The sequence below is a fragment of the Bactrocera oleae genome, chromosome 2 (genome assembly GCF_042242935.1).
Source record: "Bactrocera oleae isolate idBacOlea1 chromosome 2, idBacOlea1, whole genome shotgun sequence".
NCBI lineage: Eukaryota > Metazoa > Arthropoda > Insecta > Diptera > Tephritidae > Bactrocera > Bactrocera oleae.
Genome location: NC_091536.1, coordinates 18,757,666 through 18,775,117, shown reverse-complemented (window position 1 = coordinate 18,775,117; position 17,452 = coordinate 18,757,666). Strand labels below are relative to the sequence as shown.

The window sequence follows — 17,452 nt, the reverse complement described above, 5'->3', positions numbered from 1 at the left end:
GTCCATCCCACAAATAGATGGCGCTGAATGCCTTTGGTGACAATATCGATGGGCGAAAATCCACTCACGCATGCATATGTAGGTATTATGCATAAGTGTGTGTATGTGTGTAAATATGCATATGTATGCGCGCTAACAAAGTGGATTTGAATATATAACGCATTTCCGTTTTACATAATTTGCAATGGAGCATTTATTATTTTGACTACATATGAATGTTTTGAAAATATTAATAATTCATTTTATTTAAAAGCAAGTTCATATTTGTCTAGATATGCGTATATAGAGCGAAAATGGTGCAACATAAAAATTTACGTTAAATGCCACGTGTTTCTTTTTGTTTATAATATCTTCCGATGCATTCGCTAATTTTGTTTACATTTGTAAAGGTTCAAAGAATACCAAAGCAGATTGCGAAATAATCAGTAAATAAAAATAAAATGACATGCATAGAGAGCAACATGCAACCATTTGTTGTTGCTTAGTTCCCGCTTTAGCGCCATCAGACCTCAACTGTCAATTATAAATACAAGAATGCAAATCCAAAGCCGAAATGCACTCAAAGAAGCCATACAAAAATATTTATCACACCTGCCCATAAAATTACACGTTAAGTGCCAAATCAAACTATAATTTAGCTAGAAATAAATAATCCGCAAATATAAAAAAGCACTTCAGTAAAGAGCTGCTACAATGTGAACTTTTTGAACTCATATTCACATATTGGGTGTATTGAAGGAGACGAACTGCAGTGTATGTAAAATTAAGCAGTGATGATGTGTCAGCAACGATTTTCAAAAAAATTCAAAGTGCGTTCAATAATATCTACAATTTTAAAATACAAGTCAAAAACAACCATTTGGACAATATAGCAAACAAAAAAGTTTTAAATGCATGGCATTTGAAATATGATGTACATTTAGGAAATATTTATAACTATTATAATGTCGTCAAAAAGTGCTTAAGTCATATTATCGAATTTTTGTGTATAAATGTGTGTATGTATGTAATTGCATACTATAGCTTCAAATCGAGTACAAAAATATTATAACCTCTTAATTTAATATATTTACATAAATTACTAAACAACAAATATAAAATTTATGCTGCACATTTCTATATATAAAAATCGTACCGCATAGCGCTGTAATACATATTTATTATATAAATTAATGTGACAAATTAAATTTAATTGAGAACGTATGACGGTAGTTCTACAAAATGCGTACTGTATTCAAACAGTTGAATCAACGAAGATTTTTAGTAATTTTCGCAATTCATTTGTGTTTGTTGGAAAAATCAATATTGCTGTGCAATTGTATTCATGGTTTAAGGTGAGTAATAAGTTTTAAAATATTAATTTTTTTATATTTTTATCATAAGCACACAGTGGGGCACACACACGCGACGACATGTGATATATGTACATATACACATACAGAAGTATGTATGTGCGTCTGAGTTTAAAATTTGTGTGGTATTACATGGCTAACCTTAAACGTTGCTGCAAATGGTATTCAACGTAATTGATCACAAGTATCCTTAGCGTTGGAAAAAAAACTTATATGTATGTGGTTGATCTATTTATGTACATATACATATGTACTCGTACACTTACTTGATTGGTTATTCCTGCGGTCTCGAGTATTTTATTATAACTCTTTCACAATAGTTCGTAGAAAATTATGAAGAACATATGTTTCTACAAGAACTCGTAAAGAGTTGATACTGAATGTAAACAAGCCCAAATGAGAGAATGCTGATATGCTGCATGCTTCCGAATTTAACAATCTTAAATCATACTACATTTTTAATGATTGATATTAAAGCCCTTAACAATAAATGTAAACAAAATATTCACTTTAGTTCATCGATCATGTCACGGTAGAAACTCTAAGCATTCTAATAACGTAACAAAGCGAAACTGTTATTCTTCTACAAATGTAATGAATATTTATATTATATTTTACAGAAATGTCACAGAGAGCGCTGAATTAGTCACCGGTATTGAGTCGAGTTTATCATTGCCTGATATATTGCCAATACCATCGAAAAATTATGATAAAAATCGTGCACCAAAACTACTGGGACAGCCGACCGTTGTTTACTTTCATGTGACAGTATTATCGCTGGATTCCATCAACGAGGAATCGATGGTAATATATTGGCATTCATTTATAGAAGATGCGAAAAATTAATATAGCATTGTTCAACTTCTTGTAGACATATGTCACAGATGTATTCCTAGCACAAAGTTGGCGTGATCCTCGCCTGCGACTGCCAGAGAACATGAGCGAACAGTATCGTATATTGGATGTTGATTGGTTGCACAACATTTGGCGGCCAGACTGTTTCTTTAAGAATGCTAAAAAAGTCACATTTCACGAAATGAGCATACCGAATCATTATTTGTGGCTATACCACGATAAAACTCTGCTCTACATGTCTAAGTGGGTATTTAGCGTATATCATAACTATAAAACATCTAAAAAATAATACTTTCAAATTTTTAATAATTTCTTATACATTTTTTAGGTTAACTTTGGTGTTATCATGTGCTATGAAATTCGAGTCTTATCCGCATGACACCCAAATCTGTTTCATGATGATTGAGAGCTGTGAGTTCCGGTGGAACATTGTTATAAAATATTATATTATATGTATACTAAATTTGTCTTCCATCGCAGTATCACACACGGTTGAGGACTTGGTGTTTATTTGGAATATGACCGATCCGCTGGTGGTGAATAGCGAAATCGAGTTACCACAATTGGATATATCGAACAATTATACAACCGATTGCACTATTGAATACTCAACAGGTATATACATGTGTGATTTGCGCTTGCGAAAAAAAGAGAAAACAAAGAACAAATCCTAAAAACGAAAACGAAAACGGAAGACTTAAGAGACAAACTTGTTCTAGTTACATAACTCTACAAGTGTTTCCGCGTTAGGTTAAATGCATATAAGGTTGAATATCAAATGTTGTCGGTCTGCTAAGCATAGTTGACCGCCGATTTTATATTTGCATTTTTTTTAAAATATTAATAGAGTATTATAGATCAGATACAGCTAAAAAAAACACCGACTGGATCGGCTGGCTGATGTAACATTTCGAATTATTCCAAAAATGTCGTCCATAACCTCAAAATGTATTTGTAGCAATATTCAGTCCTAGAAACCGTCAAACATGTCTCTACATACATATATACATTTGTCTTTAGCTTTATCCCACTTTATTCTTTTGTGATAGTTAACAATTAAAGTAAAAACAAAATAGACACAATAGACCTAAGACACATATGGCGCATTCTCTGTGGTAAAAATAATATTATAAATTTATCATAATTAAAATTCTAAAATTTTGTAGGCAATTTCACTTGCCTGGCCATTGTTTTCAATCTGCGTCGACGTCTCGGTTATCATCTCTTCCATACGTGAGTGCCGCTACATTTAATGAGATTTGATTTTGCTTTGCTTACACACTGCTCTGCCTTTTTGACAGCTACATTCCGTCGGCGCTAATCGTGGTCATGTCGTGGATTTCCTTCTGGATCAAACCCGAAGCGATACCGGCTCGTGTCACGCTTGGCGTCACATCGCTACTCACACTCGCCACACAAAATACCCAATCACAACAATCGCTGCCGCCGGTGTCGTATGTTAAGGCTATCGATGTGTGGATGTCATCGTGTTCGGTATTTGTATTCCTATCGTTGATGGAATTTGCTGTGGTGAATAATTATATGGGGCCGGTCGCGACGAAAGCCATGAAGGGCTATTCGGATGAGAATTTACACGATATCGGTGACATGAAGGTGAGAAAGGTGAAATGAACTAATTTAAATGTGTTTATATATTTTTGAGATTATCTAATGTCTGTTTCGTTTTTCTAACTAGAATCATCATCGTGAGTCGATAATTGAACCACAATACGACACATTCTGCCATGGACATGCCACAGCGATTTATATTGATAAATTCTCACGTTTCTTCTTTCCATTTTCATTTTTTATACTGAACATTGTTTACTGGACAACTTTTCTCTAGTTGTTCGTGTTTAAAATAAACGGAAAAATTTGTTTTTGTTGAAAATATGTGCATGTGTGCAGTGTTTTAGTATATACCTATGTTTCATTATTACAGTATGACTGCGGCTACACCAAAACCATTCGTTCAAGAAAAATACTTAAATCCGAAAGTCTGTTAATGAGTTTCTTAAAAGATAACGTTTTGGTGTGTGAAGGCATCTATAAACATCGTGTAGATTTATAAGTATAAGAAATGGAATAATATCCCGAGCGCAAAAATACTCTTAGATTGGCATATGAAGCATCGTGATGTAATCGGACTAAATACCGACATTTTAGTACAAGCCTTGTAAACGGTGATTCAGTTCAACTCAAAGTATCCGTTCACAATCCAATCAAATTTGTTCCCACTTTTTTAATATTTTTCATAAAATTTGTGTCGGTTTTGTTTCCGTATCGGCAAAAAATATTTCCCAATTTATTATGAGGCATGCTGCCGAGTTGACAGTGCTTGTCGGATAAAAATCCGTTCTGTTTGCGTTACCCAACTCGACTCTCGATTTAGCCATGGCTGTCAGTCTCTGTATACTCAAACTATGCCCTCAGTTTTTGAGTTATCGATCTGAAATTTTGCACATGCGGAAGCGCAGTTTACAAAGTGTAGTTGCCATACAAACTGAATAATCAAGATCAAATTCTTGTATGTAATCTTTTGTTTGTGAAGAGTAGCTTTGGTGCAACCGAAGTTAACGATTTTTCTTGTTTTTTATATGATTTAGTAGCGCTAACATAACTTTCATAAAGTTTTCCATACAATAAAAATTAAATAAAATAAAACAAAAAACACATATTATTACACGATACATTTATGCACTTTTATTTTTTTCGTATTTTGTTTTTTTGTTTTGTATGCATGGATTAGTTAGTATTTCATCAATTGATCACATTGAAAAAGTCTATTTACTAAGTTATACATTTAATTATATAATATTAATATATATTGTATTACATATTCAAATATCTTTTGGTAAACTACGTTTTATGTATATTTAATGTATGTATGTATGTATATAATATATTAATGAATTCATTGTATATTTAGTTATATTTTCTTTTTTTGCGTATAGAAAAACAGTGATTCTCGAAATTAATATGCATACACACTAAATATATGGTAACTCTGGTTATTGCAATATATTTTTTTCTAGTAAAAACATCAATAACTATAATAATTATGATTACATTAAAGAATAGCACATTATTTGTATATACATATGTTAATATAATATTACAAATACAAATGCAGTACGGTGCTGGTGCATAGAAATAGCGTTTGCATAAAGTCATGCCAAATAAGCCAGCAGTTGAAACACATAAATACAAAATACGCCGCACACAAAGACGACAGAGCGTCGTTTTGCGTGTTTGTATGTATGTAGCTTATTTAATTACTTTATTTGCACTAATGCTTATTTAATATGTTTGTCGTTGGTTGCGTGACATATATGTATATGCATAAACTTAATGTTTTATGCAAAAGAATAAAGAAAAAATAATAATAAATAATACACAAAAGTAATAAATACACACACATATATTAAATATACATATTTAAACGCTAGTATTTATATATATATATGTATACATATATAGTAATACAAATTATATATATATATATATATAATATATGTATATATATATATATAATATATGTATATATATTTCTACAATTACTTATATAACTAAAATAATACGCGCAAGAAACGGAATATCGTTGGTGAGTACACTGCTAATAGGCGGGTCTATGCAACAATTCATCTACTGTAAGCAGGCTTGAATTTTCTCAATCCATTCTTGTGCCAAATTCGCATTTACGGCATAGAAGTTGTAGGTGCGACGATTGGTCTTCAACTGCAAATGGTGGGAAGAGCGTATGCATTTCGTTGAATTGTTATGATTTATGCAATTATAATACGATATTTCGTATACTTACATCGAAGAAGCCCTTCTCGTCGATTCGTTTTGTGCCGATTTGTGCTGGCTGCGCCGGTGTCACCGATTGCACTTCAGCCAATTCTGTTTGATTGTATGGCGAATATTGAAGAAAAGACAGAGAAAAAATAAATATTAAATATGTGTACATACATATTATATGTATATATGTATTATTGCAGGGATTGTACTGTTCGAAAAACGCTAATTTGAATATGTTACGCATTGTAATTTTGAAGAAATTTTATTTTGCGGTATTAATTAAGATTTCGATAAAGATATTAATCGAGATGTGCTCAAAAGGTAAAAACTTCAATTTTGTTTATCACTGATATAATTATATATGTATATAATTAAAAGAATATGTTTCAATTTGATTCAAAGAAATTTCGAAAAAATATGTAATTATATATAAATAAATGTATAATTTATATAAAAATATTGAACAAAAAACAAAACTTCAAGAAACATTTTTGTTTAGAAATATTAAAAGGATAAATTCAAAAAAACATAACTACATCACGTTATTCTGATATTATATAATATATAAGAACAATGGTGTTCCAAATATTAAAAGCAATACCACAATTATATAACAACTGAAAATAAATTTTAAAATATTGCAAATTTATAATTAAAAAACTATATATTTATTTATTACAAAAAGTAAGTAAGTAATATTAAAATATATGGAAATTATAATTAATTTTTTTTTTTATAAATTGGCACTGCTAAAATAGCGCATATGCGATGTTCAGTATTTTAAAAAGTAATTCAAAGTATAACAATTTACCTATAACTCCTTTGCATTGCGAATCCTCACCGGAGTCATAATAGCGCAGTTGATGCTTTATGGAGTCCAAGACAAACCAACGCTGCTTCCAGCCTTTCAGGAGGGCGCCACGTTTATAAAGATGACTGTAAAGATAAGGAAATTAAATATAATATTGCAATTATAGAATAAAAAAAACTTAAAAGATGACTAATACCATATTGTAATGATTTTATATAAAGCTTGGAATATTATTATTAGGTAACTGAGTCGGATATACCAAAAATAAACGCCGAAGCTGTTATTTTGCATGTAAAACTCAAAAAACACGCAAATAACACAAATAAAAAACTGCAACTAACCCCTCATGCGTGCGATTCTCCGCCACATTGCTGCTAAACTGATTGTAGAAATGATGACTGGAGGTGCGCGCTGTTGTGGCAGCACTCGATGCTATGCTTGCGGTGTCACCCTGCGAGATATTCACATTCGGCGGCACCACACCGTCGACGGCTTTATATTTCGTGCAATTCTTCAGTGATATCTCGGTGCATTTTTCGTGATACGAATTACCACAGTCCATGCAGCGGTAGCCTACTGGACCCCATAACAGCTTCGTGCAGTGATTACAATTCGTTGGTGTGGTGTATGGATGTTTCTCGAAACGATGCGGATGAAAGAATTTATCCTGATAGCCACTTAGGCGACCTTTCATTAGAATCTCCAAAGTAGAGCGTTTGTGTGCCAATTTGCCGTGCGACTGCAAGAGAATGCTGCTAAGCGACGATTTGCGTGTTAGTTCCTCCATTGGCGGTACTTCCAATTGGTCCCATACTTGCAACCATTTCTGTGGCAAATAACCACGTTCCGTCTCCGCTTGACGCACATCGCTCAGCAGACAAACGAATGCATTCGCATTGCTCTTCTCAATGTTATCATAACCAGCACTAATCACGATGCGTTTGCCACGTAATTCGGATAAATCGATTTCATCATCGGCATTGGTGAGCTCCAGATCGTAGGGTGGACCCTGTGCAAGTTCTTCGTTCGTATAATATGCCCACAGATCGAGCGCGGGTACTGAACTCTGTGGTCGTAATACATCATCACGCACACAGTACATAAAATTGTAGAAGATCTGTGTTTTCGCATGTTGCCGTTCGACATAGTCGAATATAGAGTGACCGATGCGATTGAAATTCACCGAAGTTTGTGCTTTGCTACGTACGTCCATGGGATAGACACTCTCGTCATCGGACCCCGTATTACCTGTGGGTATAATAAAGTAAAGAAAATAAATATGGCTGTCAAATCGAACATACAATCGAAAGCTTAAATGCATTATATATTACCCAATAGATGGTGTTTGGTGCCCAGCGAACCACGTTTATCCTCTACCGATGCGATACCTAAATCGAAACGCTCCACCTCGCAGTCAAAGAGAAAAGTGCGAAAACGACACGAAACCATGTGATAGGCCAAGAAGCGCACATAGAACTCGTTGAATTCAAATGCCATTGGAAACTGTCTTTGTATTTGGTAGACAGCATCTAGGAATTGCAAAAAGGTCGGAGCAAAGGCAATACTCGAGTTGCCATTGGTTGGCTTAAGATTGCTGCGATGCGCAAAACGATGTCCAAATGCGATCCAATCCTTTTCGATAAGTACGCGAAAACCCTCCATTGTGCGATAGTAGGGGTCGAGGCAGAGTTGTGCAATTGATGATATTTGCGCGGTTATATCCCAGCCATCCTCCAGTGAGAGCATTACACTGGACTCCTGCAGATCCATTAGATCGACTACAGCACCAGAGAGTTGTAGCAAGGAAGAAATTTGCTGCAGCCATTCCGATTGTTCAACGCTTTTGGCGAATGTTTGGTCGGCATCGTTGGTTGTATTCGAAGGTAGACAGGCGCGCATTAGCTTCTTGAAAGCGATGCGCGATTGCCGGTAATCGGCGTAGTCGACGGCAATGAATTCGGCGCAGAGGTCTGCGTTGATGCCGGATTTCGTTTGAGATTTCTCACCTAAATAAATGAAAGGCAAACGCATATAGTGTTAAATTTCGAAACAATATAAGAAAGCATATACCTAAGACATAAAGTCGTAATTTCCGATATGCTGCTGCGGCCGCTGTCACTGATGAATTGTTCTTTATAGTATTCGATTTTGGTTTGAGTGAATCTGTCCAATTATTCGATTTGGATTCGCTACCACTACCTGAAAGCGCCGACTTGTGTTTACGACTAACCTCCGGAGTCAACGAAGTATCTGCGCGATTGAGGTAGGCCGACTCATCAGTAGCGTTCAATAAGAGTGAATTCATAGATAAATTCATGCCAGTCATTGTGTATTGCGCCAGGGCTAAGGAGAGATTCTTCGGCATTGAGTCAATTAGCGCTGAAATATATTTATCTTGTTCGTGGTAGTTGGCGACGTCATGTGACATCGTATTCGAGCCGGTGGAGTTTTTCAGCATGCCTATTTATTTAAGTTAATGAATATATATATATATACACAATTACTATATAATTTTTTCTATACTTCACAGGATCATTTCTGTAGTCAGTCTTCATTTACTTTCTTTGCTAATCTAATCTAACTTCCAACTCACCGATCACCGATTTGCTATGTGGCAGAGCGCCACGTATCAAGAGAGCGCCATTTCGATGACGCCACGTAGCTACGGGTATGCGTTGACTCTTGTAGCAACGTCCAAGATGCAAAAGCGCCGCATCATTAATTTGCACAGGCGCAACCAATAGCGCAGGGTATGAGCGACACAGACTGTAGTTGGCATTTACGGTGGTTATGCGGAAGCCGTTTTGTGCGTCGTCAAAGCCTAAACGCTTCCAATCGCGCACATAGCTACGTTCACGCATGCGCTCGACATCTTTGGCGGTCAACAAGCGTGGCATAGTGTCCGTATTCGTCTCGAACTCATCATCTTCAAGTTCGTCGTCCAACGAATGTGTATCTATCGCCTCCGTTGAAGGACCGAGCGTATCAAAATCTAACGTCGAAGTAACTAATTTACGTTTGGTTGGCGCTTTTTGCTTGAATTTGCGTAAAATCGTTTTCTTAGCGAAACCCTTTAGTGTTGAGTATTTTTCTTTGGTTTTAGATGGTGCACTGCCATGCATGATGGTACCGTACGATTGGAAGGCAAAGTGCTCGAATTCATCGATCGGATGGCGAGCCTTTGTGAGTATTTTACGAAAAGTTTCTATCATTTCCGGCGTCACTTCAGTATCGAAAGCGATTTTCATCAATTGGAAGGTGCTAGATCGCAACTGTAAACCTTCGGGCAGAGTTTGATCTAAATGCGATAGATATAGTACTGAGATTTTCTTCTCCTTCAGCATTGAGGAGATCGGAAATGCGCGAATAATGGTCTGTTCGCAAGCGAGCGGATCACAGGGTGAGCCTAAAATCCAGTAAAATAATAAAATATATTTTATTTTGCATAATAGTTGTATTTTCAATTGCACTCACCCTTGAACACAATACGATAATTTGTTAAAAACAATGCGCCCTCGGCTGGTATCCAGCTCTGTGTGTCATCTTCTCTGCCATCGGGCATGAGATAGCAACGCAAGTGATCCGTTACAATCTCCTCGCCTGGCAGCAGACATGGCGCTTGTATCTTTGGCTTTTGCACATGTGGATGCCTTTTGGATTCTAGATATACCGATTCTAGTGTTTCAATATGCATATGCACTACGCCGGGCACCATATCATGTAGATTGCGTATATGTTCCGACGTAACACCACCCTCAGTACAAACGCGATCGATGAATCGTGAAACCATTTTGCCGACTGCACCGCCCACTTCCAGTGCGTCGTTTTCCTCAAAGCCCTCGTCTGAATGTTCGCTTAAGCTATGTGAGCCCATAATACTGTAATGAAAATGAGAGAAACAATTTTTATGATGAAATCAAAACAAAACTGATATATTCCGTTAACCGATGCGAAGCATAGCTTAGTCTAATTGTGGAATTTCGAATTGTAAATACTAGATATTGTGTAAATTGCTGTAAAATGTTTCTCTGTGCAAAGCAAATAAAACGGGATTAGTGAAAATATTTTCGCTGTATTTAATACATATGATAAGTAAGCGTTTAAAAGCGTTTCCTCTCTAAGATTAATTTAATAATTCTTGGATGTTGCCTCAAATATAAACATTCGTAATGGCTTTATATGCTATTTTTTTGTTATAAGAATATAAAAAAAAGTAATTTTCCAAAAATTTAGTTTTTAAAACACATTTGATAATCGCTGAACAAAATTTTTTGCATGTTGCAACAAACCACCGTTAGTTATATTCCACTTATATGCAACATTATATTATAGTTGGAAATTTGGCTTTCACAATGTCATATTTTGTTTACACATAATACACAGAAAATAATTAACAGTAGAAAAGACAAAAAAAAAAAAAAACGATTCATAAAGGAAGTTTGGTTAATTTCAAACGCGAAAGCAAAAACGTGCAATTTATATTAAAAAAAAAACAAAAAAGTGAAATATGAATAAAAAAGAATATGCAGGTGCTTACAACAAATAAGAACAAAATCGTACCTCAATCTAAGAAAAGTATTTGTTCTATAAATAAATGGAGAAAACTGATATTAATTAAAAGTATATACATATTCCAAGTATAATCATAGGCAAATTCAAATATGTATAGTCTTTCAAGTATTAACGAGAAGATCTACTTTTTACTAGTCTTGGCCAGTTTCGAATACCGTGTATATCGATAGCAATATAGTTAAGATGTTGAAATAACAAAAAACATTGTGTAATAATCCAAAAAAAAAAAAATATTAAATAAATATTCAAATATTTTAGAGTGAACATTGTATAATTTTTAATACACAAAAAACTTTTTCTAATACAACGAAAAAAATTTTATTAAAAATATTCAAATAATCAGTGAAACTAACTCACCTATTCGATACGCTTTGATTATCGTCTAAGCGAAAGGATTGTTTCGGTTTCGGTCCCACCGCATTCACATCGGGTGGTATTAGCAAGGACACCATACGATTAGCATAGTGGATGGCTTGGCTGTAAAGCGTGGACTCTTCTGATTGTGCTAATTCCTAAAAAAAAAAGTATTTCAAACAAGCTATTAATAACAGTATAAAATTGGAAAATAAAATTTCGGGTTAATTACGTTCTTTTTTTCCTCCTCCAGCGTTGGACTTTTACGCATTTGTTCGGCGGTTATCTCAAGCGCAGTTGGCTCTTCCAGTGGCACATCGTCCAACACGATATTCGATTCCTTATTATTCTCGATTTGTCGCCGCCGTTGCATGTACAATGCTTTAATCTGTGTCTGCACATCCTGATAAAAAGTAGACTCCCAGAATTGCAAGTTTTTCCATATCGGATGATCCTGTATGCAGGTGTATGCGAATTGTACTATACCCGTGGAAAGTTTGCGGCAAAAGATCGTGGACATGGGCAAGAGTGCCGCCGCAACAGTGTACTCATCAATACCGGTGGAATTTTGTATTGTTTTGTTCATAAATCTATGAGTTGTGATTAATAACAATATCATATTAAGGAGGGCTGTAGTTTTAATTATTTTTTGTCTTAAATGAATGCTTAATATCTCAATCTTGTATCTAAATTTCAAGTCGATTGGAGCAAAATTGACGAAGTTATGATTTTTTTTTATCAGTCTAATGTACGTTTTACATCAGATTTTCAAACTGTAAAATGTTTTCCTCACAACTCATGTTTTCAAAGTCGATGCCTCAATCGTTTTGAAATTTTTTATAAATAATTTAGGAGGTAACGCTAAAAACCCTTTTTTTTCGTTAATATTTTTAATTTTTTCGCAAGAAATCGCATCTTTTCCTGCAAAGTGTTCTAAAAAAGTGAATAATCGTGTAAAAAATTAAAATTTGTTTTATTTTCAAACCGTGTTAAATCAAAACCGACCTTGTAAAAACGATTAGGTGTATACATATATATATATATATTACACTTATAAATTTCAATCATATTTCGTTAGCAACTCACTTTATCACCAAGTCGAACTGTTGATGGTCGAGTATCGCTTTATTGCCATGCACATAGCCGAATAGTTCACGACAGAGTATTAGACGTGCATCGCGGTGTTTGAGTGTGCGCATCACAGCCGGCACAAGTTTACGCGCATCGGCGATTTTATTCTCGAAAATATAAGCGACACAAGTTTTGAGCACCTTCGAATAAAATAAAATGATATACAAGTATATTTTTTTTAATATACAACTTATGTTAAGTGCAAATACCTCGAGTCGGCGTGCTGAATTTAAGACGGCTGGGCGCACATCTAGCACCTCGGGTAAGCGTGGACCCATCGGTATGATGCGCATTTGATTGCGCAACACCGTTAAACGATGCGAAATGCAATTCTTGCGCATGCCATCGTTTATAATCAGCTCCACTTTTTCGCTGTTAATACGTGGAAATGCTGGCTGGTGTATGCGATGGAAAGAGCCATCCGGTGGGCGAAGTACTTTCTGTGCGTAAACCTGTTGACTTGGACACTCATTTTCGTAAAGTGTTTTTCCCAATTCTTGTATGTGTATTGGAATCTGGAAGAATATATTATTAAGCATTAAGATTATTATATGAAATTATGAAATCTTGCTTTGCAAAATAATATTTTTCAAAAATTCCCCCGTTTAAAAACAACGTTTGTTTTATAATATTGGTGAGTTGTACAAAAATAAATCAAAGTTGTTGGAATTTACGTTTAGAGGCAACTTACTAAACTCTTATTTTGCGTCTCACTCTTCAGAATCTCATTCATAGAGCTGTATAATTCATCCCAAGCATCGGCGGAACGCCACGGTGGTCCGCGCTCATTCACGAAGGTGGTGAAGAACATGCTGTCCAAAACTCGAAATAAAAATTCACTTTCTATGAGATCACGTGCACCCAAAAAGCCGGCCTTGTGAAAAGTTATCACCGGTTTGGGATGTATACGTATAATCGTTAGGCATGACCGGTAACTGTAGAAAAAACAACAATAAAAATATTAGATTTACATTTTTTAGTATTTATGCATGTTCTATTTTTTACCCTTGCAGCAGTTGCGCAAAGAGGCGCATGAAAATAGCACGCAACTCCTTATCTATTATTGCATCAGATTTCGGATAATTAGTTGGTTTTTCGAGGGATGGAAATGCTAAATCAGCCTGCGAAAGATGCGGAAATAGAATCATTGTAAGCAGCTCTTGCGTCTGTTCCCACAGTGGTGATGGCAATATGGGCACTGGTGGTGACAGCGATTCTGGTATCGTCACCATGCCACCGTCTAGGTCTACGACGATAACATCCAACAGATCGGTGATCTCGCTCACTAATGAACTGTGTATGCCCATTATAAAGGGGGTGGGTGTGGAGAGAACTTCTGTTAACGGTGCTGGCAATATCGGAATGTACACGTGCGTATATCTATATTGAAGAAAATGTTGACAGTTATGGATATTAAAGCATATTGTCTACGTAGTATGATAAATTGCAAATATTTAAATTACTTAAGTCGAATTAGTGTTTTAAAAGAATGTTTTTTTTTTTTATATATATATTTATATTATATTTCCAACAATATTCTACATAATAACACCATATAAATCTGGCATTTGTGTAAAAGTGCCAATAATTGCGTTTTTTACCTGAATGGATACATCAATGAAACTAGAGCTTTACAGCTTTCAGTCAAATGTGAATAGCTTTTCGAATGGAATAGAATTTTATTCTCCGTCATAACCGCACACAGCAGTATAAGTACATTTTTAATACCTAAACGCCATATGATATATTTTACCAGAACAGATACCAGACACCAGTGAATGCATACATTAAAGCCGTCGATGTTGTGGTTAAGTGGTGTAAATATCAGATTTTTCGATGGATTGCATTGAAATGCGTTATATATGGAAAAAATTAATTAATAATACAAGTTATAAAATTTAGCATAAAAGCAAGCACTTTTTAATATATATTTGAATAGCTGCATACCTAATTGCTTAAAAACAAAGTAAACAGCTGTGCCCGTCACTGGTAACGATGGCGACTGAGGCGGCTGTAGCGATTGCTTATCGCCTGCTCCTATGGAGAAGCGTACTTGCGGACCCCCTGGTGGTGGCACCTGTATACAGCCAAGTATATTGCCAATGAGATTTTCTAATGCGTAGGGCAGATTCTCAATGTATACTGTGTAAATAGTGCCTAGACAGTTCTGTAAACAATAAATTAGATTTAGTTCAGCTTGTTTATATAACAAAATATGTTTACTGATAATAATAATGAAATATTTCTAATTAGGATTACCTTGAATGTATCTCCATAATCGAGCCGTGATATTAGCACTAGACATTTGGGAGCATACATAACGCTGTGATGAGATATTATGCTATTATTACCACTTCCACCGCCATTAGTGCTGCCTGTGATCGCCGGCTGGAATTTGGCGACACCAATGCCGCTGACTGTAGCAGTCGCCTCATCTTCCTCATCAATGACTTTATTAAGTGTGATGGCCAATGTTTCATGGAAACTAAGACAGGCACAGTAATGCTTATTTGCATCGATATCAGTAAGTACGGAAGTGAAAAATTTTGGTTCTTGCTTATCGTACGACAAACCCCAGCCAAGTGGTTGACAAAACTTTAATACAATGTAAATACAAAATAAACATATCGCAATCAAATTTGTGTAGTACTTTCTATTTTGGATCTTTTACATAATAGTACAATCAGAAAATATGAATGTGCATACATATGTATGTGTGACATATTATATTTGTATGTTATAATTCTCTTATAAACTGTATCTTTCTATTTACATACGTGTCTAAACGGAATTTTTATTTAAAAAAAAAACAATGCAATTATTAATTAGCACACCGGCTTTATTCAAATTCGTAATAATTGCTTATGTTATTGTGCACTCATAAATATAATATACATAAAAATAACTTATTTCAATGTGTTAACGTATTCCTTTATAAACATACCCACTCTATGCCCTCGATAAATGGAGTGTCCGGCCAGTCCTTTTCTGGAAAGCGCTGCACAATCTTGCCACATGACATGTGTATGTTACCAGCAGCAGTCCCTAGAATTTATCAACCACAAATTGTAAATCGATTATGGGCACTGAAATTTATTTTTAAGTCGCAAATAAAAAACTCTGGATAAGAAACTTGAATCATTACTAGATAATAAAATTAACTAACTCGAAATCAGTAAAGAAATTTGTATATACTTTTTATTCTTATTATATGCAAATACTTATGTATGTCTGTACACATGTGTATAAAGCAAGTATCGACGTATGCGATATCCCCCATGACATATTACTCACGTTCTTTATCGTTATCATAGCCAACAATAACGAAATAATCAGCAAGCCGCGACATGTCGATATTGTTATTGTTGCAGCGGTGTTTTGTTTTTTCTCATTTCAGCCGGTCATCCACCAACGTCCGCTATTGGCGCTGTGTACACCTGCACTTTGCAAAGAGCAACAGTCTTAAAGCGGCGCAGACGACGACGTTGGCGTCGACGTCGTGATTGTCAACGTCACTAATTTTATATTGGTCCTTCCTCACAATTTTTTGACACAGCTAAATACTTGATTGCATTTGTTTTAGTTTTTATTTATATTTTTATTATGAATGTAACATGTACACACTCGTTCCGGTATCGCCAAGCAACCCTTTCCAAATTCAAATAAGTCAATGACTGATTTACACCTCACCGTCACTGTCAGCAACATTAAGAGCTGTGTATCATTAAATTTGCATAAATTTCTGAATTTCGTTCGCGTTTCGCATAAATTAATTTGTAATATGTAGTTTGCGTATACATTTTGCCATTCACCAACGCAATGGTTGCGTTACCCTTAAGAGAACTTCGCCATAAGTCACCATATATATACAACACATTTTTTAATCAATTTCATTTCATCTTTTGAATAATCGACCACTGCACAACAACCACACCCTGTAGAATTTTTTGTTTTGTATCTTTTGTTACCGACGTCTGTACAATCCAACGAGTAATCAGCTAGCCACTAAGCCACCAAGGTACATACAATCTGCTTTTTGCGTCAACAATACACTACTAAGAATACAATGCAAATGAAATTCCTTCTTAAAATGTTTTATTATAAACAAATTGAACCGCACGTCTGGCACCGCTGCGTTTCGCGTACAAATTCTTAGCCAGTACACCCTTTTCTTCTTAATGTTTACACGGCACACACAACTACGCGCTACGATCAAAATAATTATTTCGCCTTTTCCAAACTCTAGTCAAACTACACCCACGAAGACAGCTGGAAAATGAATTTAACAATTCCAAAAGAAAAAAATTAAAAACTGCCAATTGGGTGACGAGTTAAGCGTTGCCATAGAACTTAAGTGTCAAATTCAATATGGTTCATGTCCGAGCTAAATTATTACGGTAGCCTCGTTTTCTGTTCAGAGCGCGAGCTGCAAACTGCCTATCGTTTAAATCACTGGTTAATTACCCAAAGGCGTTCCAGAGATTTCTGTTTACGTCCTATAAGCTTCTTCAAGGCCCAATTGGAAATTCTAACACAAACTCTTATATAAGTGCGATCGTTCCTTTTATTACAAAAA

At 35.2% G+C, this 17,452-nt stretch overlaps 2 protein-coding genes across 3 annotated transcripts; one reads left to right on the top strand and one right to left on the bottom strand.

The window, feature by feature from the left end:
• The first annotated feature begins 496 nt into the window (after positions 1-496).
• On the top strand, positions 497-4,098 carry HisCl1 (Histamine-gated chloride channel subunit 1). Of its 2 annotated transcripts, none has more exons than XM_014247883.3 (8): positions 497-1,334; positions 1,973-2,156; positions 2,224-2,450; positions 2,536-2,618; positions 2,688-2,822; positions 3,374-3,440; positions 3,509-3,830; positions 3,904-4,098. In XM_014247883.3, exons 1-8 carry the CDS (start codon positions 1,222-1,224, stop codon positions 4,051-4,053), a joined length of 1,281 nt encoding a protein of 426 aa, XP_014103358.1. In that variant the 5' UTR covers positions 497-1,221; the 3' UTR covers positions 4,054-4,098. The 2 variants fall into 2 exon arrangements, with proteins under 2 accessions (XP_014103358.1, XP_014103360.1); XM_014247885.3 differs by having other exon boundaries at positions 499-1,334; positions 3,509-3,821.
• A 784-nt stretch (positions 4,099-4,882) lies between these two features.
• Positions 4,883-17,161, bottom strand: Sbf (SET domain binding factor). The gene is made up of 19 exons (XM_014247975.3): positions 16,171-17,161; positions 15,821-15,921; positions 15,136-15,471; positions 14,824-15,043; positions 14,478-14,604; positions 13,882-14,256; positions 13,568-13,811; positions 13,086-13,391; positions 12,832-13,016; positions 11,978-12,335; positions 11,749-11,903; positions 10,294-10,697; positions 9,413-10,225; positions 8,890-9,279; positions 8,151-8,825; positions 7,161-8,067; positions 6,820-6,944; positions 6,028-6,110; positions 4,883-5,945 (listed from the first exon to the last, which is right to left on the bottom strand). Exons 1-19 carry the CDS (start codon positions 16,223-16,225, stop codon positions 5,853-5,855), a joined length of 5,952 nt encoding a protein of 1,983 aa, XP_014103450.2. The 5' UTR covers positions 16,226-17,161; the 3' UTR covers positions 4,883-5,852.
• Between the last annotated feature and the right edge of the window lie 291 nt (positions 17,162-17,452).